General features: G+C 42.0%; 1 protein-coding gene across 4 annotated transcripts in view; it reads right to left on the bottom strand.

Moving 5' to 3' along the window:
* The window catches only part of Dock4 (dedicator of cytokinesis 4), a 385,661-nt gene that overhangs the window by 197,528 nt on the left and 160,167 nt on the right, over positions 1-27,966 (bottom strand). For 3 of the 4 annotated variants that reach the window (XM_060367419.1, XM_060367426.1, XM_060367422.1), the window contains exons 2-7: positions 23,140-23,223; positions 20,928-20,968; positions 18,763-18,818; positions 13,585-13,681; positions 8,806-8,954; positions 4,404-4,488 (exon numbers count right to left, since the gene is read on the bottom strand). In XM_060367419.1, coding sequence (XP_060223402.1) covers positions 4,404-4,488; positions 8,806-8,954; positions 13,585-13,681; positions 18,763-18,818; positions 20,928-20,968; positions 23,140-23,223 — 512 coding nt within the window. Of the gene's footprint in view, positions 1-4,403; positions 4,489-8,805; positions 8,955-13,584; positions 13,682-18,762; positions 18,819-20,927; positions 20,969-23,139; positions 23,224-27,966 lie in introns of those variants that run through there. The other variant, XM_060367434.1, reaches the window with a different exon arrangement.

The following is a 27,966-nucleotide window of genomic DNA, read 5'->3' as shown; positions in this document are numbered from 1 at the left end:
AAATAGGTTATGATTACTTGCTTCTCTCTCGGTAGCTCGCTGCTTTTGAGGACTGCTAAAAATATCTCCACGAAAAGAGTGCCTCAGCTATAACATTAATAAGGCACGCTAACACTTCAAGAGCTGTATCGTGGAAATAATCCTTTTGACGTAACGTGTGGCTATAGACGTACCTGGCAACTGTACATGTTCCTACAGCTAACCTTTTAACTTTGCCTTTTATTAGGAGAAGAAGCAGATTCACTCCAAAGACTTTCTTCAACTCCCACTGGCACTCCTCATGTGCCGCCTTAATTACTAGATGAATGGGCTACACCCAGGTTTCTCAGCCTTAGAGAAGGCGGTGGAGGGTTTTGGGGTGTACCTCACCTCCTAAGTGGACTCTCTCCATTGCCACCTTTGTTGTGGCAACTAAATTCCGCCTTCAGCCAATGTCAAATGCACCCCTGGGGTGAGGCAATAAAACTTCTGTAAGTGGTTGCTATTTGGCAAGCCCTGCTCTAGGCCATTAAGAACGACAAACAAGAAAATAGAATCCTACAAACATAAAGTGTCCCTAAAAAGATACTGTGCCAGCCCAAATAAGCTGAGATTCTGGCCAATTAGCTTTTCTTTATAACAGGACTGAGATGTGGCCTTTGGCAATCCAAGCTTTGAGTTAGCATGGTAAGGTTTAGCACTTTCCCAGCTCAGAGGGGCATAATTGGGTGAGAATGAGCTGTGAACAGGCCTGGCAGAAACCAAACCAGGACCTTCTTCCCCAGGGGACAGCATCCATTTGGGAACTTGTGTTTCTAATGTGATACTGAAGGAAAAGGAAAGGAAGAAATCATTCTTTCTGGAAACATTTACCTTCACCCCACAGCCCTTCATCCAAAATGACAACACACTGTCAACCCCCACGGTCCTTGATCTAAAATGATAACACACTGCCAAACAAAAGCCTGGCACTGGTGCTGGAGCCTCCCACATTTGCTCCCTGGTGAAATCAAGGCAGGCAGATGCTGACAGACTGCACAAAGGGAAAAGAGCAGAGTGGCAGGAGTGCCTGATGGAGACAGGACACAATCAGAAATTTAAGAAGAAGAAAAAATAGCCACCTTCCAAAAAGAACGAGTCCTTCTGTCATTAATGCTGCTTCATTTTCTGGGGCTATTTAGTGTCTTTGCATAAAAAGAGGAATATACAATTGTTATTGAGGAGGCATCACATCTTTGTACATAAAAATTACAATATTTTATATTCCTCATCTATTAAAAAATGACTTTGGACCAGAATCTGAACTATAGGCTACCAAAACACCGCCTTATTGGCTTTCCCAGAAATTGCTAATCAATCAGGGCCAACATGAAATCTAGGCCTACCAACACCATTCAGGTCGGACCACCACCACCAATAAAGTATAATACTGAGAGAGGCAAATTTGTATATCAATTTGATACCCTATATACAAAGCTAAAGGGAAACACAAAAGCAGAGTTATATAAGGGAAACCAAAGTAGGGACAAGAAAATGTATTTATTGATGGTCGACATTATTAGTTGGTCATCAAATATTTCCCATCTGTAGCTAACTCTGCAGGTGCAAGTGTTTTCTGGCAAATAAAGGCCAGTGTTGTGTAGGACTTCCAGGGCAGCTTGTTAAAGGAGTTCAATCAACTGCATCAAACCTTTGTCCTTGCAACTCCATGGAGGACAGGCAGAAGGGCTACAACTTCTGCAGCTGTCCTGTTCTGCGAGGTGCCCTTGCGTTCAATGTCAAGTACTGCAGAGCAAAAATACAAGCGGCTGTATCTCGTGCACGTAATTTAGCCACAAACCAATTTTGAACTTCCTGTTCCTAGCTCGTCAGAAAATAAATTTCTATCATGTCTAGGCTGCTATTAGTTCATTTCATTAAAAGCAGCAAAACCTAGTGCCCAGATTTAGCACATACGATCTCAATTATTTTTGCCATGCTGCCTCTCTAGTGAAGATGAACTGAAGATGAAAAGGAACGACGCCTGACCACATCGTTAGGCGTTTTTCAAATATAGTTCAAAGAAAGGCAGTCGTCACCAACATGAAGAGGAGAACTTTGTCACTTCGTACATGAAGAAACTGGACCTCAAGGAGAGTCCTGAGTAGACAGAGGCTGGGCATGCAGTTTGCAGTGATAATCCAGGGTGTATTCACGATATAAAGGGACTCAAAAATCATTGCCTTGGGGCTTACTAGGGACAGTGCTGCACTGGGCTATGATGAGCATCACCAAAGGGAGGGAGGACAATGCAGCCTCAGGCTGTAACATGGACAGGTTGCTAAATGAGAATAACAGTAAAGACGCGGCGCTAGAAAATTTGACCTGGGGCTGGAGAGATGGCTCAGCGGTTAAGAGCACCATCTGCTCTTCCAGAGGTCCCGAGTTCAATTCCCAGCACCCACATGGTGGCTCCCAGCCATCTAGAATGTGATCTGATGCCCTCTTCTGGCATGCAGACATACATGCAGATAGAGCATCTGTACACATACTTAAACAAATTTAAGAAAAGAGAGACACTTGACTGATTCAAAAGGTAAGAGGACACGGTCAACAAATAAAGTACACAGCGAATTTGTTTCATGAGCTAAAAAGCAGTGAGTTAACCTGGGGCATTCTTAGTTTGTTCTTTCTGCCTTTTCTTCCTCCCTCCAACCATCTTCACAAACTTTTTTGAGACAAGGTCTCATGTAGCTTAGGCTGGCCTCTAATTCCCTGTGTAGCCAAAGAGAATCTTGACCTTTGATGCTGCGGCCTCCAGCTTCCCAGTGCTAGGTCTGCAGAGCATGCACCACCTCACCCTACTCATGAAGTGCCAGGGATAGAGCCCAGAGTCTTTGCACATGGTGGGGAAGTACTCTGCTGACTGAGTTACCTCCCTCCAACCACCATTATCTGTTTCCTTATGACACACCAGATGCTCTGGTCAAGTGCAGATGGGAGAAAGAGCCACAGCATGCGATACTGCATGCCAAAAGCCCTGTGTATGGGCAAGGAACCCTCTCAGAAATCTCACAGCACGTAACACACACACATCCTGAATCTGCAGACTATGAGGAAGAAAGTGAAGGTACCGTGATTACCTAAGACCGACTTCTCATGGGTCACATTTTACTGAAGTAACTGACAGCTTTCCCCACAGTTCTTCAGATATCTGTGTGTAACCATCTATTAAGAATGCCACATTCCTCTCATAAAAATACCTTAATGGAAAAAAAAAACTGCAAAAGCAGTAAGACCTTCCAAATCAAGTCTCCTATTTCTAGACAGTCTTCCTTTTAGGGCATGAAATCGTCATCATTGCGATCACAGTAAGTCATGCCTAAGGCAACAGCCTTTGAAAGCCCCTTCCAGCCTATACCTCCTCCTCTAATTTGTGCTTGGGAAAGCTTACTCACTGTGGGGGTTAGAATGAAAATGGCCCCATGCAGTCACAGAGAGAGGCACTATTAGGAGATGTGGCCTTGTCAGAGTACGAGTGGTGTTGTTGGAGGAAGTGTGTCATTGGAGTTGGCCTTTAGGGTTCCAGAAGCTCAAGTCAGACCTAGTAACTCACTGTCTCTTCCTGATGCCTTTGGGTCCAGATGTAGAACTCTCAGCTACCTCTCCAGCACCATGGCTGCCTGCATCCACCATGCTTCACCCCATGAAGAAAATAGACTAAACCTCTGACTATAACCCAGCCCCAATTAAACGTTTTCCTTTATAAGAGTTGCCATGTCATGGTGTCTCTTCACACTTACTAGCATGGAATTCCACACAGGCATTTAGAGGCACAGGCTAAATTCAATGGCAGACTGGACTATGTTGAAGGAACTAAACCAAAAGGTAGATGGCCAGGAAGCTAGGAAAGGAAATGGTGTGACCTTGGCATGGTAATGTATTCAAAAATTTTAGGGTTATCAATGGTCTCTAAGGCTTAGAGAAGGGTGGGGATCCAAGAACAGATGTAGAAGCAGCAGTTGAAAGCTACATTTACAGATCCTTTTTGAGGTCCATCTACATGATGCTTATGTGGGCAGAAGGGGAACGACAGCACCTTGGTTAATATTTTATTATTCAGAAACACACAGGTGAGGAAGGGTGGCTTACAAGCCTTTCACTGGACAAAGCCAAAAGAGCAAGAACTTGGGAAGGAACTGAAAAGTCTGAACTTACTTCCAGGGCCTGTTGAACTGGGGGCTATGTGGAGAACTTCAGTGTACTAAGACACAGAAAGAACATCAGTGCTGCTGTTGGGGCATGGTCACCTCAGCTTGCAAGTCTCTCTACTCTCTTCAAATTAAACCAGGGAACATCCAGTTCTTAAAACATCTAGTCTGCAGGGTGCCATGGAAACCACAGACCTAGCAGCGTGGCACCAAGCAAGCGCTCTGTGCACCTACCAGCCGGTACAGCTCCGTGATGCTGATGTCCTCCGGGTCTACCATCGCGTACTCCTTCCGAGGTACCAGGTCCAGGCCCAGCTGTCTAGAAGAGCAAGGTCAGACATTTGGGAGAAAAGTCACATGTGTGGAGTGCACTCGGAGTGCTCTCACTTCACCGTGTGGTGCTGGGATCAAGCCTGATGCTTCTTTCCCCACTGTGTCAGGCATGGCTGGTTTCTGCACTTGGGGCAGACACAGACCAAGGTTGGGCAAAACAGACGATTGCAAAGGCAAGTCATGGCAGGGTGCACGAGCGCTCTCATTAGTGGCTGCCGCGCCGTGGACAGCGGGATGTGAGCGCAGCCCTTTCCCTCCATTGATACTTTTAGCATACTCCTCTCTGGGGCAACCACTGGGCAATACTGATACCAATGCCACCTTAAGCATTCACACACCCAACAAAAAGCTCTCTACTGCCCTTGTGACGTTCCCTGTGTACCAGCCTACCTTATTTTCCACACTCCAGTTGCCTTCGGTAGTTCAGGTTCACTGAGGGTAAATTACTCTGTGGCTCTCTCATAGCATCACTCTCTAGAAAGCCTTCTGGCATCGTACTTCCAATTAGAGAACCACAGCTTTCTTAACTTTTGTATTAAAAATAATGGAGAATCCCGAAATTCTACGGCTGCTTCAAAACCTCATAAATGCTGCATTACTAAAATTTCTAATTCAGCACCTACATCAGACCAAGCACTGCCCAGCCACCCTGAAAACTACTAGCTCTTAAAAATGAGAAGACTGTCATTCAACATCAAATTCCTCCATTATTATCTTAAATAATGTTCAGATACTGGAAGAAACCATACATCTACTCTTTTGGTTGAATTTTCGTTCAGCTCTTTAGCCTCAAAGTCCTCGTGTCCTCCTGTGCTATATCACTCCAGGGACTATGACAGGATCAGCTCCTGTTCTCTGCCTTCTCTCAGGAGTCACTGATCTGGAAGTGAGATAACATTTGACACCAGGTTTACCTTCCTGATGGAATAGTATAGCAGAGGATAGAATCACATAAGAATTTCAGCACCCACCCTAGCCAAAGTTTCTTCTAAAAGAAGGTGCCATTCTATCCTGGGCGAAGTAAGGGTGGAGGCTAATCATGAGACCATCTCCTCTTGAGGATGGCTATCTGGCTAGCCCTCGCATGCACACTTGACATCAGTGGAAACAAGCCACAGCCTGCTAGCAGTTGGAGAGGCTGGTATAAAATGCTCAGCCCAAACGGGACTAATAGCTTACCTACTGGTCATCAAGGGTGTCCCTTCTTTGTGAGTCTGAACCTGAGATTTTAGATCCACCCTTATAACATTAGAAAGAAAGGATCTGTGAAGGGCCACACAGCTCCAGTACTACAAACATGAGTTAAGGTCAACTCCAGCTGTGAGCTTCAGGCCCTTCCTGAACTTCTACAGAAAGAAACGGTATTTAAAGTTTCTACTCTCTGAACGGCCTGAGCTATCAGCTGCTGCTAGCTTCTTGAAGTCATAATTGTTGCTGTTCATTGTTGTCATTTAAGAGGTACTGTCTAAGGGTGAACAAGCCACTGCGGTTTCTTAGCTCACAGAATGAAATCAGAGCAGTGCTTTAAGAAGAATGTGAAAAAATTAGGCAAGGCTTAGAGAAAACAGAGGGGACAAGATCACACAGGATATTAAGAAGCCAGGAAGGAACAAATTTTCTATCAGCCCACCCACTAAAAGACTCTGTGACACCTGGAGGAAGGATGAAGTTCTTTGTCCTTCCATGTACTGTCAACAGGAATTCAAAGGCCATCATGAACTCTATGTGTGATGGGAACCTGTCCCATCACTGTAATTCTGCCTGGGGATTTCAGGAGAAAGCTCTCTTTTACGGATCATTTGCTACTTCATCTACAGTCCCCAAATCCAGGAGACCCCTCTCCACTGATCAACAGTGTGATATGCAACTTGACATCGCACACATTCTTAATTTATGCTTGGTGAGAGGTTTATAAGCTACAGACCATGCTCCAGGACAATACGACCTTGTTTAATAGGCAAAGAAACTGTCTTAATTTGCTTTCCACTTAGCACTCTTTAATAAGGGAATGAATTTATCCTTATAGTAATATGACAAATGTATAATCTCTCTGCTGTAAATTATTCTTAAATAATGTGTCAATAAAATTTAAAGAAATATAATAAGAGCTTTAGGGAAATTCATGGGCTTAAGGATGTTTTAAATTATACTGCTCATCTCATACCTCATTTTTATTTTATGAACTTACCATAAATTAGCCACAGAACTGTCCAAGACACAAGTTGGAACTTGTGTTATGTCAAAACCTTAACCTCATACAGCTCCAATTCACAATTTTCCTCCATTCCCTCATTTTTCTGTTTCCCTTCACCAAACTGAAAACGGATTGTTTTGTTGTTTGTTTTTTAGCCTGTTCCATATCTTCTTGTGATTTTTTATAATCTCACTTGATCCAGCATTCTTATTAACAAATTGTCCTCATTTGAATGAGGACTGTCATATAACCAATTATATTATAACTGAGTAAAAAGTATATATATATATATATATATATATATATATATATATATATATAAAACCAGTAACCAATTATAACTGAGTAAAGAGTCAGAGAATTTTTATGAATAAGAATAAGGAGCAAGTGAGCTGGGCACGGTCTCACAAATCTTTAATCCCAGCACTCGGGAGGTAGAGGTAGGAGGATCTCTGAATTTGATGACAGCCTGGTCTGCAGCGTGAGTTCCAGGACAACCAGGGCTCTCTCTCTCTCTCTCTCTCTCTCCATATATATATATATCTCAGGGTGGTGGGGGAGAAAAGAAATCAACCAACCAAACAAACAAAAAAAGACTAAGGACCACACGAGGTCAGACTGTGACAGCCTTGAGGGCTGTGCCTCTCGAGACTACTGCAAGCAAAAAGGAGAAATCAACACCAGGGCTGCAAACGCAATCCACAAGGAGGTACAATGTGTTTTCTGTCTAATCACCCCAGAGCTGAAACAGCCTTCATACTTCTAGTTCAGCTCACTCACATGACAGAGAATCTGGGCAGCTGTGACGAACAAGGCAGTGAATGCCTTGCCACCAATCCTGAGGCCCTAGTTCAGTCTTCAAGACCTACATGGTGGAAGGAGGGAGCTAACTCCTGCAACTATCCTCTAATTACCATGTGCACATACACATACACACAAAAGAAAAAGAATAATAAAGTCCCCAGTTCAATGTTCTTCTGCTTTTATTTCTCACAGGAATGAATCTTCTAGGCATATGTGAGTGTTTTATTGTCTGTAAAAAGCTGAGTGGCATTTCATATTCAGTAAGATATCACAAGTACTGTGGGTGAGATGGAGGATTAAAATCTGGTAGTAGATCTGTGTATTCACTTAACATTTTGGCAAAATTAACCATGGCTTCTGAGAAAGCTACTTCCTATAGTTAGGGGAAGCAACTTTCTACGTCCAGATGGGATTTTCCAGATTCTGAAAGAAGTAAATTCCTCGTGGTTTCCTTCCTGGTGTTTTCTTCTTTTATGTCCCATATTCATTCTCCTCCTCCACAACCTCCTGACAGCCTGCTCTAAGATCCACGAAAGGTCAAATCACAAACAGGAGCTTGATATAATGAAAGAAGGGTACAGGGGAGCCTATACCACTGCTGTAGTCTTGGGCTTTGTGCACAGAAGCACTGAGCAGGCTGGCGCCTTCAACTTGGCCACTCATATATTAATATTCATATTTCACAGGGTATCAGCTTTGGCTGGAGTTTCCAGTAAGTAGATTTATTACATAAGTGCTTGGCTGTTATTTTAAACAAGCCCCCCACCCCATTTTTATTGAAAAGTAAATCCCAGTCAATGACAGCCTTTACCTGAACGTTCCTAAGCAGCTCTTTAAAGTGGCCATTACGCCTGCACAGGATTTCTCACAGCTGTGCGCTTGTCATAGAATATTTAGGGGAGACAGGTAAGATCAGTGCTTCCCTCTGGATTACACTGCTGAGCTACACCAGGATACAGAAGACGTGTACAATAAAAGCAAGTACATGTACCAAACCTAATGACTGCAGGATAAGAAGCAACATTGTAGTCAGAAGCCATATCTAATTAATTATCTCCACAACTACCGTTATTTCCTGTGGCTGCTTGTACACTGTCACACTGTCAGGTATAGAAAGAAAAAAACTCTCAATGCTCACCCCAGAACCACAGGATGTGGCTTTTTGGCTCTATTGTGATGGTCCAGATTAAAGAATGGGGAAGCATGAGGAGACCTGTGTGATGCCCCCAGTGGTATCAGCGCATCCTGGCAGAACTGGTGCCACTCCCACGCCACTTCCAGCGTCCTACACGTGTCCATACTCACTCATTTCCCCAGTCCAGGCGGGCAGTAATGTGACGCTTCACATCCTTCATCCTGTCGTGGGTAAGATGGCCGACTAACACCTGCCGCCGCAGATCCAGGATTTCATTCATGATGTGCCACAGGCGGTGGAAGAGATCGCCTTCGTTTCTCTACGGAATGTGTAGACACAGAGATTCAACAGTCAGTCCTCTTGCCAAGATAGAAGGTAACCAAAAGCGTGTGGAGGACCAAGTTCTTGCCATGGTGTAGACAGATTCTCCACCAGTAAACTTGCCCTCCTTCCTTGTCCTCAGACGGCCTTGCGACTCTGTGCCTTGCCACCCGAGCCCCACAGCTCTACTCTCCTGACCAAGCCAGCCATGCCATCTCAGCTCAACTCCCTAACACAAAAACCCTGTGTTCCTTATTCTCCATGTGCCACACCTGGGCTTGGCCTAGTCCCTGCCTGAGCTCACAGCATCGCTTTCCTCTCCAGTGGCTTCTTCCTTAGCTCTGCCCAAACTCTATTTGCTTTAAGGTGCCGACTGACTTCTACTTCTCAAACAGTTTTCCCTGACCACTTGTGCTCGTGTTCTTTTTTTTCTGAGCCATGGCTGTAAGCAACTAAAACTGATGACATGGAAACACTGGCCCCCGTTTGTTGAAGGTTGGTCCTAATTCTTCATCAGGTCTTGAATTTGAACACACAGGGAATGTTCACACTCAAACAGTGATCAGTATTTAGTATGATTATCTGATCAATAGTCAGACTCATAAAAAGATTGACCCTTTCTTATTTAATTAAAGAGATCACACAGCTTCATTATAATCTCTGTCAAAGCCATTAACTCCTGTGGTTTGGTGAAAGAAAGATGGATAAAAGCCACAGGTTCAAATCTAGGTAGGTATTGCTCTTTCTTTACTGCTCTCAAAAACCTCGAGGACGAGTTCAGTCATCAGTGAAACTGGACAATACTGTTTTTCTGCAAAGATCTTTTATGGGTTTGTGACCACACCTGTGACAATGGCACAAAGTGAACACACTGACATAGGAGTCTGATGACCGTCACGTAACTTCTATCTGTATCACTTCTAGTGTAAAACACTCTAGCAACTCATTAGTCTCTTTGGGTTTCCTGGTATGCAAAGAAAAGGACAGTGTCCACCACTGGTAGTTGCCGTGAAGACAAGGAGTTCGCATGTGAGTGTGAAGAGAAGCGCTCATGTTTGGAGTTCCGTTATGATTCAGCATGGTTCACAATGAGCGCCCAACAAATACTGCCTCTTTACCAACACCAAAAAATGGACATCTCTCCACAGAGATATTGGGCAATTATCTATCCTGCATCTTTCTTAGCCGTAAGATCTACTTCTCCTTTCTACAGATATTATTAATAGTCTGTATCCGAGGCTCTCAACCTTACCAAGGCTGCGACCATTTAATACAGCTCCTCATGTTGTGGTCACTCCCCAACCATAAGATTATTTTGTTGCTAGTTCGTAACTGTCATTTTGCTACTATTATGAAACACAAGGGAAATATCTGATACGCAGGATATCTGACATATGGCACTCAAGGGATCGCAACCCACAGAGAACCACTGGTCCATGTGAACAGTAGTATCAAGTTACAGAGGTTATTAGCCACCAAAAATTCTCTAGAGTTAGAAGAGAAAAAAAAAGGTTTATGTGATCGGTAAACATATATAATTTAAAATGCAGTGATGTGTTTTCTGCTGTGTTGATACCTGGTGTTTGAAGGGGCCATCAGGTCCTGAACAGGTCTGACAAGGATGCTGGAAGGGCAGGAAGCTTTCAACAGGAAGCCAGGTCTGGCTCCTGCAAGGCCTGAATCATCTTCTCCCCTCAACTCCTTTCTCACTCTCGTGAGCCTCTTTTCTATCACTGTCTCTTATTACTGCTCCTCATTCTATACTCTCTTGTGCACCGTTACAAGGGCACAACAACACAATACTCTTGTAATTAACTGCTCAGGGTCTGTTCCATCCACAGCAGCTGTGCCTGAGCTCCCAGAGCTGGGAGTGAACGAACTCATCGATTTATACGGTTATCTGTGCACGCTCGCAGAAGCGGGCTCTGCTCAGGTCATGCAAACAAGTAAGCAGAAGACAAGAAACATTTAAGGATGTCTGGATAGGAAGGAAAAATCTAGCAAGTGAGGATAAGTTACATAAGAGAGTTATAAAAAGCCAGGTCTCGGGCAGCAAAGGTGAGCACCGTAACCATCACAGAGATAAAGGCAGGCACCTGCTCACACTGTTCAGTAGGATGAACTTACCTTATTCATCACCTCTACTGACACGGGGATGATGACACAGAAGGAAGCAAAACCTTTCATGAAACTGAAAACTGGCTGGTCAGCTCTTCCTCAAGGAAGAAACTCTGAAAGTGGAAGGGAAGTTCCCACATCCCACAGGATGTGCCCTGCTACTGTAAAAAGGAGCTGGGCATGGTGGCCCTTGTTTTTAATATGAGCACAAAGAGGCCTAAGAAGAAGAAATGCCATGACTTCATGCCAGCCCAGGCTTCACAGTGAACACTTATCAAACAAACAGGGAAGCAAACAAAGTAAAAACAATGAAAAACCCAAGTATATGATCCAGTCATAAAACTATATTTTGTAAAAAAAAAAAAACAAACAAACAAAACTGAATTTGAAAAAAAATGGACAGGCATGAAGCATACTAAAAATATTTTAAAATTATATTCAATTTGGTATTAAATGGAAGGAGCATATTATAATATTAAATAACTGTATTAAAACAATACTTAGAAATTCCCACAGTATATTGGGCATGTGGCCAAGAGTGAATTGTAGTTTCTTATTTTAGACAATGGCTGAGGTTTGATTTGGTTTGAAATAAAAACAGAAAGGGTTTTGGTGGCAGCAAATCCAGAGTTTGACTCTGGCTTTACTGCTTAGTGTGGGACTTGAGATAAATCATCTTTGGTAAGATTCAAGAAGAAAAGCACCTGAAAGAGCCGCCAGGAACAGAGATGTGAAACACAGCTCAGGGTCTGCACCAAGATTGCTGCACTTCACCTCAACTTTTTTCCTGCTTGCACTGCTGAGTTTATTAAGGGGCACTTTAAAGGTTATCATTTAAGCCCTTACCAATACAACCAAAAAGAGCAAACTAGTATTTCTCAAGCAGGTCCTAGCCTATTCCATGCCAAATGTCTACATACATTACCTTATATACTATCTGCAATCTACAAAACTTACTGCTTTCATCAAACATGTTTGAGTGAAAAGGCTGGTGCTTTGTTCTAAAACTGTTGGAGAGAGCATGGGTAGTGCTCTAGATACACAAATGTATGATGAACCAATGCGTTACTATAACCAGGAAAGAGAAAGCCCAACATGATCACGGCACCCTTGTGGCAAGTCAGTCTATCTCTGTGCTGAATTTCATATTTGCTCCTCAAATAACTATTATTCCAGTATCAGAGGCAATGCTAGCTAATCAGCCCCCTCCCATTACTCAGGACAGCAGCCACAGATATCACTTGTAGATGTTGCTCTGTGTAGCTTTTTAAGCCAACCAAGACTGCCCCGGAGAGGATGTGCATAACCTCAAAAGCATGGAAAATAAGTAGACAAGACAAAAGTAAAAAAGTAACTTTGATCCTCGCTGGCAGTCTGAAAAGAAGCAGGGGGAAACATCCTTGCTCAACTGCAACAGGTCACTGATGCACTGCATATATGTGCACACGCACACCACATACACACCCAAAGTGCAACAGAGATAACATTACCACGTTAAGTATTTAAAAGATGCACTAGTTTGAATACTTAACTACATTATATTTAATGCAATAATACTTAGATTTTATAATTTTTCTAATTAAAACATCGCACACACATATACATGCACACATGCACACACCCTAACAGCCACATCTGTGTCTCCCTGTCCCTGCCTCAGAACAGAACCCCAAGGAAGTCCAATCTGTTTACAAGAGCACACCACAGCAACTCTTCTGTGATCTGAAAGTATCTTGTGGATATTTCTAGCAAGCTCCCAAACCACCAGCTGCAAAAGGATAGGGCCAGACAACATAAGAACTAACAAAGTAATTAGTTACCATAGGTAAATTAATACACACATATCTCTTACCCATTATTTTTCACAGAAATGCCCTTCTTTCCTTAGTAAAGAATTGAAAATCCATTCTCTCACTCTAGCTAAGCTTTCATTTATAATCTACTCAAATTACTTATTGAAAGAACTATGATGTGCTGAAATAGAGCACCACTAACCTGTACTGAGAACAGATTTTTCTATTGTTTTTTTTTTGTTTTGTCTTGTTTTTTTTTTTTTTTTCAAGACAGGGTTTCTTTGTGGATCCCTGGGCATCCTGGCAGTAGACTTGTAGACCATTCCGGCCTCAAACTCACAGAGTTCTGCCTGCCTCTGCCTCCTGAGTGATATAATTAAAGGTGTGCACCACCCAGGCTCTTCATCTTTGAAATTAAAAGTATTCAGAAAATCCAAAACTAGGTCCATATGAACAGTCTATTTGGTTACATGTCCAAAACCCTCTCTTTTATATGCTTGTGGTATTGGAATACAATGCGTAAAACCCATGCTCCATGAGGACAAAGATTATAAAGTAAAACAATGATGACTAAGTAAGATCTGTATACTTGACTTCCCAAGAAGGCCCGGGACTTGGAGCAAGCAAGCTCTCAAGGATTGGCTGACGATTCCTCCTCGGCACTATTTCTTAAGATAATTATCTAAATAAAAATCATGCTCTTTAGAAGTCACTTACGACATAGAGTTGTTTCCACATGGTTCCCCAGTCTCTTAATGTTGATGTCATCTCTGTGATGACAGAGTCTTCAGTGGGAATAACCATTTCAAACTGTCTGTGGAATTTAGGGAGACAAAAACATATATATCAGAGACAATACTTTCTTTATAATACTCAAGAAGGTAAGGTGGGAAAGCAAGCCACTCGAGGCATGGCAGTCAGCAGCCAGGATGTGGTTATGTGTCTGAGGAAGGCTATGGGTGAGGGCCGTGCAATGAGGGACAAGCTGCTTAGCCTACGTCAAGGCCAAACAGTGCAGGGAGAAGGAAGAACACCAGCGTTCCTCTCTGTGGCAGCTTCACCAGGATGTGCATCTTTTAATCTCTCCAACCTCAACAGCTTTTATCTGTCACACAACATCACGCAACTACATCAACTATGAGGTGATTTCTGCTGCTTGGGTGCTAGGACCAGAGGACTCAGTAGGAGTAAAAGAGACACTGTTGAGCCACGTGAACACATGGAATGTGAGCTTGTAACTAACCCATAACTCAAGCAGTCAGCGAGCATCCATTTGAGCTGACTAACCTCTCAATTATATCATTTGGAACAGGCCAATGAAAAATAGCACATTATTAATACTGCTACCATGCAGCGCAGCCAAGTCTTAAGGTGTCACAGACATTAGGACACACATTCCAGAACGTTCCTCTCTGTGCTTAACAGACTCTTCCTGTTTCTTCTTTTAATGTCAGAAACAAGTATTACTGGTCAGGAATGTATGGCTGTCCTGAAGAGAAATGTCACAAGAGATATATAGCAGGAACTTGAGTTTGCCCTTTGGTCAGGCAGTTAGCACAGAAGGAGCTTTTTTCATTTCTAGTTTGTTTTGTCAAATCCCTTCCGCTTTTGTGTGGGTTCACTACTGCCTCTCAGAAGAATGCAATCAGCAGTATCAAGGGAGCCTATTTCCTTTATTTCAAGTTTATCTTTCTGAAGCCAACAGCTCATATGTAAAAGGAGACTGCTTATTAAACTTATTAAAAGGAAGATTTCTCCTCAGAACTATGCTGACTGCTCTGCAGGTCTTTTATGATATCATGTCCATGTATGAACTGCTGTCTTTGGGGAAACCCTCACAATATAAATGAAGAAACTAAAGCCTTGATTCTTCCCCTGGCTGAGCTTCATCTCCTCAGTTCTCACCATTGCTAAAAACCTGTCCTGTCCATAAATATCCCCCCCCCTTTTTTTTTTTAAATCTAGGGCATAGGTGAAGCTGAAAATGTAAAACTGGAGTTTAGAACTAGAAAGAAAGTAAACAGCATTATAAGCCCTGTGGAGGAAATAGTACCGTTCAAAGAGCCTACACATGACACTTCCCAAAGGCAGAATATTTACTCAGCTTTTGAAGCAGCTATTGCAATTTAAATGATGAATATTTGGATTCAAAGATATATTACACAAGGCCAAAGAGGAAATAAAAAATGCCCAGGAACTCTTGCCACTGCATTCAACATTTTAAAAGGTCTCAGCTGGGCAGTGGTGGCACACACCTTGAATCCCAGCACTGGGAAGGCAGAGGCAGGTGGATCTCTGAGTTTGAGGCTAGCCTAAACTAGAGCTAGTTTCAGGACAGCTAGGGCTACACAGAGACATCCTGCCTTAAAAAACCAAAAAATAAAAATAAAAAATAAATAAATAAAGTGAGGTTTTAAACAGCAAGAATGAAACAATATAGAAGCAGCTTCCCTAATTCATAAACTCTCATTTAATTTAAAGACCCTACTTTGCTCTGAAGACCCAGGAAAAAACCACAGTCAATTCAGTATATGGAAAGTTCCCTTGGGGTTGTCAAACAAAATGCAAACTGTGAACACAAAACACCATTTAGGCAGGGCAGCTCTTTTGTGTTAATTACATAAACACCTCACTGCATAGAAATAGTCTACCATAAGTAAGCAGTCTGAAATTATATTTTGTTCAGTTATTCTGGGATGAATGTTACATCAGTTTCATCCTTGGAGGGAGTCAGCCCATTGCGTTAATTTAAGTTGGGTGATGCCAACCACCCGAAGCACTTTCTCTCAGAAGAACAAGCAGCTGGCATTCTGTATCCTTGAACAATTTCAGGACAAAGTTTTTCTCCTACACACTGTAGAGTCCATGAGCAACTGCAGTAACTCCCTTTTAGGAAAGAATCCGTCTACCCTGAGGTCACAGTGCTCTTTAATCTCCGTCAGGCCTGTAAGTCTTCAACTCAAAACCACCAAATTTTGGAATCCCTTTATCCACATTTACAGTTTCTTGAGGCTCATGGAGTACTGCAGGGAAACAATGATGAACACATACACACACATATATTTGGCAGAGGATTTGGCTCAACAGTTAAGAGCTCTGGTTACAATTACATAGGACACCGGTTCTGTTCCCAGCAGCCACATGGTGGTTCACAGCCATCCATAACTTCAAGTTCAGAGCATCAGACCCCAATTCCAGGTACCTGAGACACCAGATCACATGTGGCAAACAGGCATATATGCAGACAAGCACTCATACACACAAGATAAACTTTTAAAAATTAAAAAAAAAGAACAAAATGGGGATGTACCTATTTTCAAACTATGTCCATTGCCACCTGGCATGGCCTTGGTTAATTGTCAGCAGGATACAGACTAGAGTTACTCAAGATGAGAGAGACTTGATGGGGGACTGTCAAGATTAGGTTAGCCTGTGCTATATGTTTGTGTATGTGGGGGGTGTGCTATGTTAATTGATGTAGGAAAACCCGATTCAAGAGTGATTAGCACCATTCCCTCAGTTTGGGTCCTAGCCAGTATTAAAAATGAGAAAGCTAAGCGTAAGAGGGCATGTTTTCATTAACTACACTCTGCTTTTGCCTCAGATATAGAGTGACAAGCTGCCTAAAGATGCCTTGAGCTTTCTAAGGAAATGTAATCCAGAACTCTGAACTAAAATAAAATGGTTTCCCCCTTAAACTGCTGTTGTTAGGGGATTTTATCACATCGACAAGAAAGGAAACCAAGAAACTACAGAGCCTTTGAGCTCTTTCTTCCTCCATCACAATGTAGGACGGAGTCTGGGTGATTCACTGCATAAAAGGCAGGAAAGTCAGACAGGCTTCAGGGAGAGGCAGCAGGGAGTAAGATGCGGGTAGCTGTTCAGATGGACACTTAAGGGGTGGGTGGACCAAGCCAACACCTCCTCCAGAAGACAGCAACCTGGAAGGCCTGGGAAAAGCAGCTCAACCAGAGCACAAGACAAGCACTTCAAAATAACAGCGATGGAGATGTTCAAGGACCCTAATCAGGATGTGAATGAAGACTGACAACACCAACGGTTGAATGAAAACAATTCAAGACAGGAAAGTAGAATTTAACAAAGAATCAGAATCACTAAAGGAAACCAAACCTGAAATAAAGCTGGACATGAAAAGCTCAAGATGGGAAACAAGAGTTTCAGAGGAAAGTCTCGCCAGCAGATTAAAACTATACTTGGAATCTGCTATCTTGAAAAATTACTAAAGTTTTCCCAAGTACTGGTGTTTATGACATACAGCATACTAGTATCCTAGATTCTTTAACATTTATCCAATTAGGTAAACGCAATGTATTTCTAGCATAAATTCTCAATCATGTTCGTTCACTGAACACTTTACAGAAGGTGAATGAAAATCATCCATTTGAATAACATCTCTGGAAACTTTCCGGTGAAATGAAATTTAAATATATTATTTATTGTGCTTTTAAAGTTCAAATAAAAAGTTGCTATTTCTCTCACACAGCCTGTATATTTTGGCTATCAAGTGAAAATTACACTATGATTCAGAGATGATGCCTTGTGACATTGGCACCAAATATATGTGTCAAAGCCTACCTCAGAGCAGATTGCGTACTTGTGTTAACTGCTCAGCACCAGGCATGTTCCACTGTGGCATCTCACTTGATTGATGTCATCCTGACAGCTGCTTCCAGTCAGTTCAGAAGGGGACAGGAATATGTTTTTAAATACCGAAGAAGTCCTCAGTGATCAATGAGGTCCATCCAATATCATTCAGGCATGTCCGATGTTTTGTTTTGTAAAACTAGATATTTAAATTTTATGCTGAAGCCAGGCATGGTGGCGCATGCCTTTAATCCCAGCACTCAGGAGGCAGAGACAGGCAGATTGCTGTGAGTTCGAGGCCAGCCTGGTCTGCAAAGTGAGTCCAGGGCAGCCATGGCTACACAGAGAAACCTTGTCTTGAAAAACATCAATTAATTAATTAATTAGTTGATTAATGTTATGCTGAAAATGCATATGAAGGGTTCTTTTTTAAAAAATGCATAGATATTAAGTGAGTTTATGATTTTTCTGTTGGGCCACATTTGTGGTGATCTCTGACAGGATGTGAACCATAGGTAAAATAGAAAAATAGTATATAAAGTCACACAAGAATAGTATTACACTCACTTTGGAGAAGAGATGGGCTTTGCTTTTCTTGTTTTTATCCTTTTGAGCCAGAGCCTTACCCTGTGGCTCTGGCTGGCCTAGAATTCACTGTGTAGATCAGGCTAGCCTCAAACTGACAGAAACCTGCTTGTTTCTGTGTCCTGAATACTGGGATTAAATAGAAACGACCACACCCAGCTTTGTTTTTAATCTGTTATTATTGTGTGTGTAGGAGCTGAGGTCACGCATGTGCGTTGGCACACATGTGGTGCTTAGGGGACAGTTCTGCATAGCCGGCTCTCTTCTTCTACCTTTGTGTGGCTTCCAGAGTGAGAGGTGGAGCTCAGGCTGTTGGGTTTTCTCACCAGCACTCCACCTCCTGACATCCTGCCGGCCGCAGGCTTCACTTCCCTAGAAGCAGTGGTACACCAAAACAGTTCCTGGGCATTGAGGCTCCGTGACTCACCATGTCAGGGGCTTAGCAGGAAACCAGGAAGGACCAGTTTCCCTGTTTAAGATTAAGCAAGTTGCAGAATGGACGGACCATGAGGAAGACATAGTACCCTAGGAGCACCCATGGCTCAGCACCCAGAAATGGGTTCTCCAGTTATCGCTATTTGCTGCCTCCCTTTCTCCTTATCAAACAACAAAGACCAAGGAATGATCTTCTGGCGTTCTGTAAGACTATCTCGGACTTTCAGTTAGACAGTCAGCCTCCCAGCTACTAACACAATTCCTTCTTACCCTTTGTTCTTCACGCAGGCATTTTTCAGGTGGACATAGCTGGAAGGAAATATTCCCTGGAAGATAAAAGATGAAGGTTGTGGCTTAGCTGTCTCTTGAGGCCAGCTGTCTGATGAATGATATGCATGAAGCAGTTATAACCATGACAATATCAGGAGCAGCAAAGCACCGGCACTCTCTATGGGCGAAGTGCAATGTGGCATAAATCCTGATTTTCTAACCCCCCATTACCAACTTTACACACTTAGAGATTTTCTACGTATAACTGAAAACAATCAGATCTCACTCAGCAATGCATCCTTTTTGTTTCAGTTACTTTATCTTTGCAACAACGTCTGGCAGGGTAGCCTTGTCTAACCTGAAATTTACTATGTAGACCAGGCTGTCCTTAAACTTACTGAGCCTTCCAGCTGTGCTTTCTCAAAGCTGACTTATAGCTCTGGGCCACTACTTTGCCTAGGTAAACAAGTATGTTCTTTATAAATCATAAATAAAAAGCAACCAGTAACTGTATAAAACCTGTGGTTTAACAAAGGAAAAAGAAAAGGCCCCACCTACACTGTTGCTCTTCTTGGCTACTGTTTTGAGACATGGTCTCACTGCAGGCCAACCAGTGAGGGACTAAGTAAGTAGTCCAGGTTGGTTGTCCTTGAACTCAGCAATGGTTTTACCTCAGTCTCCCCAGTGCTGGGAACAAACATGTAACATCAGACCAGGCTGAAAACTATGTTACAGTGAAGAATTCCAGCTTACAACAGAGCTCTGTGAGAAAGCACCTGTCTGTTATACATGAAGCCATGGGTTCAATTCCTGGTATTATAAAAAACGAAAATTGGACTAGTCCGATGGCTCAGAGTTTAAAGGTGCTTGTAGCCAAGACCTGAGAGCAATTCTATATATTCTACAGTAATAAACAGAAAGAGAATGTTTTAAATAAAATGTATATTTGTAGCAATACAGCAAAATTAACAAATAAAGCAAATTAATAAACAAAAATTTAAATCAAAATTTATGAGATGAGAAGGAAGTGACAGAGAAATCATAATAAATTTTTCAGAAATGTGTCTAGATAATTAAATACCAAAGCTATATTTGCATGTGCCCTGCAGATGTCCAAAAATAAAAAACATTAAATGAAGGCTAAAGTATCAAGAAATGAAATTAATATGCTCATTTGTCCCTTAGGCTTTCCTTGGGACAGATCTAAAATAATGAAATGAAGTAATTAAACACAGTTGGACATTCTAGCAGAAGCTACATTTAAGCAAAGGAATTTAGATCATATTTTGAAAAAGAGAAGTGATACAATTTACCATCCACAGTTTTAACAGAGCTGGAATTAAACAACAACAGAATGGCATATTAGAAATATTCGAGAAGCCTGCACGATGGGCATTTGCTGTCAGGCTGGACAGCCTGACTTGGATCCCTGGGAAAAGCATGGCAGAAGGAGAGAAGTACCTAGGTGGCACACTGCATGGGCATGTGTACACACACACACACACACACACCAAAATTTAAAAAAGAAACAAAACAGTAGGCTAGGCAAACATGTTCACAAGCTCCAGATGCATAGAAGAAGGCACAGAGCAAAGACAGTGATAAAGCCACAGACTACCCAGGTGAAAGATAAGATGAAAGCCACATTACTTCCCAAGGGTTTCTATACGTACAATGGCTCTTAAGACCTTCCTGGAATGGCAAGAAAGATAAACACTTACAAATACCTTGTTCCTGGTTCAGCCTCCATCACCCAAAGTACCCTCAACAAGACACTAAAACAAACTTGTTCCTCCACACCAGCATCTTATGAACGATAACACGGGAAACTTAAAGATTAAATGCGACTATTCCATATTTCCTTTAGAATATATTTCCCTGCCCGATAGTTAATTTATCTCTCTGGGAAACCAGCACTTCAAAAAGATTTTGTTTATATCTAAAGAGCTTAAGCAGTTCCCAGTATAATTTTCAAGGGTTATGGAGAATTAGGATTTCACTATCTTACCACCTTTACTTTAATCCAGGTTCAAAGGAATTCCCCAGATTATGAAAACCTGTATTACCATTTCTCGAGTCTAATTAAGAGCCCAACTCTAATTTCAATTGTATAGCAAAATAATTTTTTAAATCCTATAATTACAGTCAGAAATAACAGTTTTTACCTTGATATTGGGGTTTTTTAAGGCAAATCCTCTGTACCAGCCTGTGGGAAAAATAATCACGATTACATTTTAATACATAAACCATGATAATATTTAAGGATAACAATTAACAAATGATATGTTCTTTGATGTTAGAATTTTAATCTTCATGTGGCTATTCTATGAGTAAATATAATGATTCTAGGATTAGGCTAGGTAACAGATCTAGTCTAAGCATTCTATTAATATATTGTTTTATTAAAGTTGTATCAGAAATTAGTAAACATGGAAATAAATATGTAAATAATTAATGCTTGGATAAATAAAAGCCTAGGATTTAAATTTTAAAAATGCACTGAAACGTACTAGTTATATTTTGTTTTATTTTAGTTTACAATAGGATCTGTGTAGCCTAAGATGGCCTTGAACTCAGAGTCTCTTCGTCAGACTCCCAGATGCTAAAATTACAGTTATGTGCCACCAGGTCCAGCTTACTCTTTCATCTGGAGATGTTATTTTACCTCCCTGAGCCTGGCTTCTCCCCACTTTATGAAAGGCCACTGTGCCCATGGGAACTGCAAGTGTATGCACAGATTTATTGCCACCCTGAGTGCTGAGGCGTGAAAAGCACGGGTTTGAGCCGAGCAACAGTGCCTGGCTAACGTGTTGTAAAGGAACAGTCACATACAGGTCGCTAGAGCAGCCTGGTGTCCTGAGAGCCGCCACCCACCTGGGGCTTGTATGTTTTCATCACTCTACTATTTGATGAGCACAGCTTGCCACAGCGTCTGCAAAGCTTAAGCTCTGAATGACCCAGAGGCAGCAACACAGTATCACTCCTGAGGGACGCATCTCCTTTTTCTCAATGTAAACAAGTGTAACTACATTATTCGGCAGAAGCCATCTTATTGATGGGAAATTATATTGCTCTGTAGAAATATTCTATGTAATTTTTTGACCTAGTTGAATTTTTGAAAGCAAATGTTTGAGTTGTATATTACATTTGTTTTGTTTCTTCACAAGATAGACACACACGGGCGCACACACACCCCCACCCCACCTTAATAGCACCTCTAGTAAAAAGACTGAGTTGGAAGTGAGGGCCTCTATATTGTGGGGCTCGTTAGCTTCTCATAAAAAAGATCCAAGACGTGCACTGATTTGTAATAATTATTCTAACAGAGTCCAAAATGTTCTGACAATTTCATAAATGCCAGACAGATCTCACTATAAATTGCATCATGCAGAAAAAAGTTTAGATTACTACATCTCATTAAATACACGCCCTGTTTTTAGGCAACAATATAAGGAGAATTTTATACTTATATACCAAGTAGAAACAGACAGATTGCATTCAGTAATGACACAAGAAACCTTATTAGACTTTTGGATTTGTCAATTACGGTGGACAAAATAAATATTCTCATATCATCAGCACTTAAAGCCAGATTCCAACTAAATGGAGTAGTTTCATTTGTCCAAAAAACAATTTACTGCCTGATGAAACTTTGTAAGATAGAACATTATCACATAATAAATCACTAGAGTAAGAAAGCCTTCTAGGAAGGAAATGTATTTTTTTTAATATACTTATGACATTCTAAAATCTAGTCATTTTGTTAAGAAATGTTGCTAGTTCATCTTGGATCCTTTCAAGCACTAGAATTTCAGAGCAGAACCTGAACAAGAGCGGCAGCATCTGAGAACAGATTAGGTATTTTTAATGAGTTACTTGCTACATAAATTGATAATAATCACACAGGATCAGACAATGAAGTCTCCTAATATTTCCAGTTCCAGGTTTGGGGAGACAGACGTCAACAGGAAAGAGTGGAACTGGCTTGCCTTCCTGAGCGTCTTGCCATTCAGCCTCAGGGGCCCCATTTTTGAGCCTGCCCTTCAGTTTTTCCATCCCTGGGATTTCAGGAGAACCTTCAGGGCTGAGTTAGTCATGAATCCCCACCAACAGAGCATGTTCCAGTGCTCTGCCATCTTCATCTTTTAGTAAGGACTAAAAGATGGTGAGTTAGGAAAAAGCACAATCAACTTAATGTTTGTTGTTTTCCCATAATCACACATTAACTACGTACGGAATAAGTTTTGTCAAATATAGTTTGCCTTAACTACTGGACAGTTTTCTGAAGTGAGCACACAGAACTCTGAGGTGTCCTGCAGAGTCGTGGAATAAGAGGGCTTTTCCTAGAGCTCCGAGCGGTCACCATGGGCTACTCACCATCGCACTTCTCCAGGATCTGAACAGTGTCTCCAATTTCCAACGACAGGCCATATGGGACGGTGCCTCGAAAACTGGCAATTACTGCAAAAAATGATGCAGATGATAAGAAGGCCATCACATCAGGCAGAGCAGCTACACTGCTTACAATTAAACAATGTTGCCAAGGGGAATGAATGTGAGCCTGCTGTCATTTTACTTTCATGTATTTTAAAAGAAAATCATTAAGCTCATATACTTTGCCAAATAATGCTATGAATATACACTGATAATATACAGAACACAGCACAGGCAGTATATAAAACAATATATTGGTCCAATAAACACTATGAATATACACTGAATACGGCAAAGGCAGTATATAAATCACCGAGACTGTTGCAGCAATGATATGGTTGTAACGGTCCTTGAGGGACTGTGTGCCTCCATCCCTCCAGTGCTCCCTCCCTCCAGGAGCCTGGCTGTGGTAATTAATAAACAGATGTTTCTAGTGAATGAAGGCTCACACTCAGCACGGAGCTTGATCTGCCTGGGCTCCATGCTGCTGGATTCTTTCCCTGAGACTGTAAGCGGCAAAAGAGAAAGGGTTGTGTCTGCTTGCGCACTCTGATCCCTACAGCCACGCCAAGTTTCTGGCCTAGCAGCAGTCTTTCTTGCAGTGAAAGCAATGGTGACATTTCATTTCCTAATGACTGCGCTATCCTACAGTTAAACTCAGCCACAATTCCCACCTTCCTCGGCACTCTCAATACTTGCAATGGGGGGTGGTGGGCATTAACTACAGATTAATGCTTTCAGATAAACTGGTTTCAGAGGCACTGTGCACTAGGCAGTGCAGACTAGACGAGGCAGACTAGGATGGATCGCCTATGGGAAGACATGAGCCTAGATTAGTCACCCCAGGCTACCCCAGGAATGACAGTGAGAATGAACCTCAGAGATGCGGAAATAAAGAAAACAAATCGAAATGCACAGGGGGAAGGTCATTGCCTACAAAAAAGACCACGTACGCCGAAGCCAATTTACAAGTGACATCAGGTTGAAAGGAATTTTTAAAAGGTGAAAATTTTAATCTTATTTATAATTTTGTTTTAGGAAATAAAGTTCAGATATAGCCTAATCACCACACCAAGATTCTGCTCCCTTGGGGAATATATTTGAAAAGTCTGAACAAACACATGAATCCATCTAAGAATCAAGACATACCAATAAGTTAATGGGCTTCTAAAGATGTCTCTAGCCCTTTTATGATCTCAAAACAAAATTAAAAATCTACTGCACAGGAATTAATCCTTCCCCCGCTGCCCCACCACACTCCTGGGACAATACATGGGCGTGTTAATGTAAGGCTTGGCCTGGCCGGCTTTCTTCTCTGTGGGACCACATGTTGCCTTTCCTTCATCCGAGCGCCGAGCACAGGCTCACTGTACCTCATGGGTGTCTTGGCATGTGAATGGAGTATGTACAAACACATGAAATTCAGGAGAGACAGATAAATGGAAACACCGAGAGGTGTTCCTAAGGGACTCACACAACTTCAGGGACACCCGCCACAGCTGCTAACCAACAAGCACAGTATAGATTATCCTAAGAAGAGTCCTTTCAGGAGACAGCCAGGGCATGGCTCTTGCCTCTGCGCTCTGACATGGCAAGCCACTTTCCTGAATACACATGCAGAGCCCTGCTCGGTATCATCCCTCAGGCTCAGACTGACAAAGAGAAAGGACAGAGCACAGGCCAAACAGCGCATGACCTGAAAACATGACTGATCACCTTTGTTACAGTGACATGTACTGCTTTACCAGCTAAGGACAACCTGCTCACTGAGTAAACACACACTTTAATGTAGGCTCCGATTGCATTCCCAGGGGTTACTCTAAAACATACATTTTTACATTTGTTTTGGAAAGAAACTTTCACCTAATCTGTGTGAACTTTCTACGCATGTTCTTGCAAGAAACAAGCCCGTAGCTGGAAATGAACTTAGTCGCCAGTTGCTGTACAGTAGCTATAGGTCTTCGTAGGAAACTAGACTCGCAATAAGCTTCTCAGGGCAGCTCTCTCCACAATTGTTTTGAAATACTGAACCTGGTGACACAATGTGTTAGCTCCTTGATTTCTCTTACCTGTTTCTCTTACGAACTTAACAGCTACAAAACAATTCAGAAAGAGCGTGGAGAGAGGCAGACTCGCCCCTGCAGTACCACCGTCCCAGCATGGAGAACACCATGCAAAATCCAGCACACGCACCATGCTCATCTTCCCCGTTTACAGTTTCCAAACCTTAACCACCCGTAAGCTTTCCGTTAGACTAAAATAACAAGATAGAGTATGATTAACTATTTGGAATAATAAAGATGTATAAACTTTATCTACATTCATTTTTTTAAAATACATATGCACGGGTCAAAACACTAAATGTATATCATCAGTGTCCTAATAGAAATACCCCAACCATGAGCATATGACCACACTCTTTCCTTTCTATAAGGAGATTTATTAGTTCAGTGTAGACTGGCAGTTTACTAAGATCTAAATAGCTGCAAGAAATATTCTCAGGTACAAGTACTAAATAGTTTCTAAGTCAGCAGCAAAGAGAAGTTCAATTGTGCTATGCAATAGGGACTCATTTCTCAGGTTCAAGGATGCCACTTAGTCATTTAAAAACATATATATATTTTTTAATATAAATATGTATATATATATTCAAGATTTTAAGATGGTTGTAGAGAAATTCAATCTCAAACTTGTAGGACTTTCAAAAACTTTAACTCAAAACAGATTATTCAAAAGTCCTATAAGTCAACCATGTAGCTGCAAATTGCAAATGACAACATATTATTTACCAGAACTGTTAACGTAGTGTTTGCAATGACTCCACCTGCCACAGTTCAAGCCCCACAAACGCTGCCTGGTCCTTGCCCTTTACAATGTGACAATCTGAGATGAATAGAACATGGAGCAGGAAAAAAAAATAGAAATGCTTTGTCTCTGGTGATACAAAGAAGGGATCTCATCTCTCTGAGAGAGTGTTTTGGCTTTCTTTTCCTGATAAAAAGATCTGCAACTCATCAGCGAGATGTGGTCTGAAAGGTCACATCAGCCCACTATTTGCAACATAGGCCACATTTTTGCTAATCTCAGCTTCCGATGCTATTTCACAGAATTCAATCTACTATTAAAATGAAACGTGGGCTCTTTTTTTTCCTTCAACAAAACAGACAACTGCCCTCAAAATTAAATACCCAACTTTAAATGAGATAGCTGTAAATCCTTCCACGCTGGCACTGCAGCAGTTACAGTGTGGGTGAGAAGATGGGGTGGAGCAGGCGCTGGCTGCGACCCACAGCCGATAGACCTTCTAGCACTCCTGGCACAGTCCACACTCGCCTTTCCCTCCACGAGGGTCTGGATGGCTCTGTTCTGTCATGAATGTTTCTACATGGAGGATTTTTATCTTCTATGGGGATCATAAGGTGACAGCAAAAAGGGGAGAAAGAGGCAGAATTCTTGAGGAACTTAGGCATGAGCTGAGGAGCCGGCAGCCAAAAGGAGGAAGAGGGTGAAGAGGTCTTGAGCTCTTGGAGGTTACTTTGCGAAATGGAAAACTGTTTGAAAAGAAAGAAAGAAAAAAAAAAAAGAGGTATCACCTCCTCCCCACATTCATGAATTCCCTGAAGACAACCTGATGTGCTCCTGTTTCCCTATGTTTCTCTGGCAGGACTTGCTACACATAGAATGGGGGTGTCTAGAAAGGAGCTGTATCTTGGCACCTCTCCTGTGGAAAGGCACGGCAAAATTATCCCCCTCTCCCCAGGAGGAAATCAGAAGCATGGTTGTCCTGGCCAGCCTGCACTGTCAACTTGACACAGCCCAGAGAGGAACTGTCCACATCAGCCTCCCTGGCCTATGGGCATGTCTACAGGAGTTATCTTGACCATTAATTGATCAAGGAAGGCCCAGCCCATGGTGGGTGGCAAGTAGTTCTGAGTTGTATAAGAGAACGAGCAGACTGGGAGCCTGAGAGCAAGCCGACAAACACCATTCCTCTAGGATCCTGTGTGCATTACTGCCCTGATTCCCTCAGGGATGGATTGTGACCTGGAAGTCTAAGGTAAAGTAAAACCCTGTCTACCCTTGGTTGCTTTCCTACGTGTTTTACCACAGCAACAGGATGAAACTACAGGATGAAACTAACTTGAAGGAACTTGGTGTTAGGTATCAGGATGACAACTTAACCATGGGGACAAACAGTTTACAAAGATGGAGGAAAATCATAGGAAATGTCAAAAGAGATGAACTCTTATTTATTTATTTGGCACTTTTGATGCTTAAAATCAATATGGGAAAAGTGGATAAATGCTGTATTCTAATTTCCATCCTCAGGCCTGCCCCGAGTTTGCAGCTGCCTTCTTCCTGCCAGTGGACTCTTTGGGGTCTGCATACCTGTTTGTGAGATATAGACATACAAACACTAGCAAACAGGATCCTTCTTAAGCCATCATATCCAAAGTCAAAGTCTGAGATGTTTCAGGCAACTGTATTCTAAGTGCAGTGACCTTGAAACAACAGAAAGGGGCTAATAACACTCTTTTCTGACATTTCATAAGTACCGAAGCCTGATTTTGTCATCGGTGTAAATAATTACCAAGATGAATGTTCAAAGACACAGTTATTCCCTGAGTCTGGTCTGCTGTCCCTGACTGGTCAGTTTTTGCTGTCTAACTCAAATAACGAGCTTGCTTTGCTGGACTCTTGTGATTGCTTGGGTTGTTCTGGTTTTCCAGACCCCAGCTGAAGTTTCCTATATCATTTGTGTCCTACAAA

The sequence above is a fragment of the Meriones unguiculatus genome, chromosome 1 (assembly GCF_030254825.1).
Source record: "Meriones unguiculatus strain TT.TT164.6M chromosome 1, Bangor_MerUng_6.1, whole genome shotgun sequence".
Lineage (NCBI taxonomy): Eukaryota > Metazoa > Chordata > Mammalia > Rodentia > Muridae > Meriones > Meriones unguiculatus.
The sequence above is the reverse complement of the archived record's forward strand: the minus strand, read 5'-3'. Positions and strand labels throughout refer to the sequence as shown.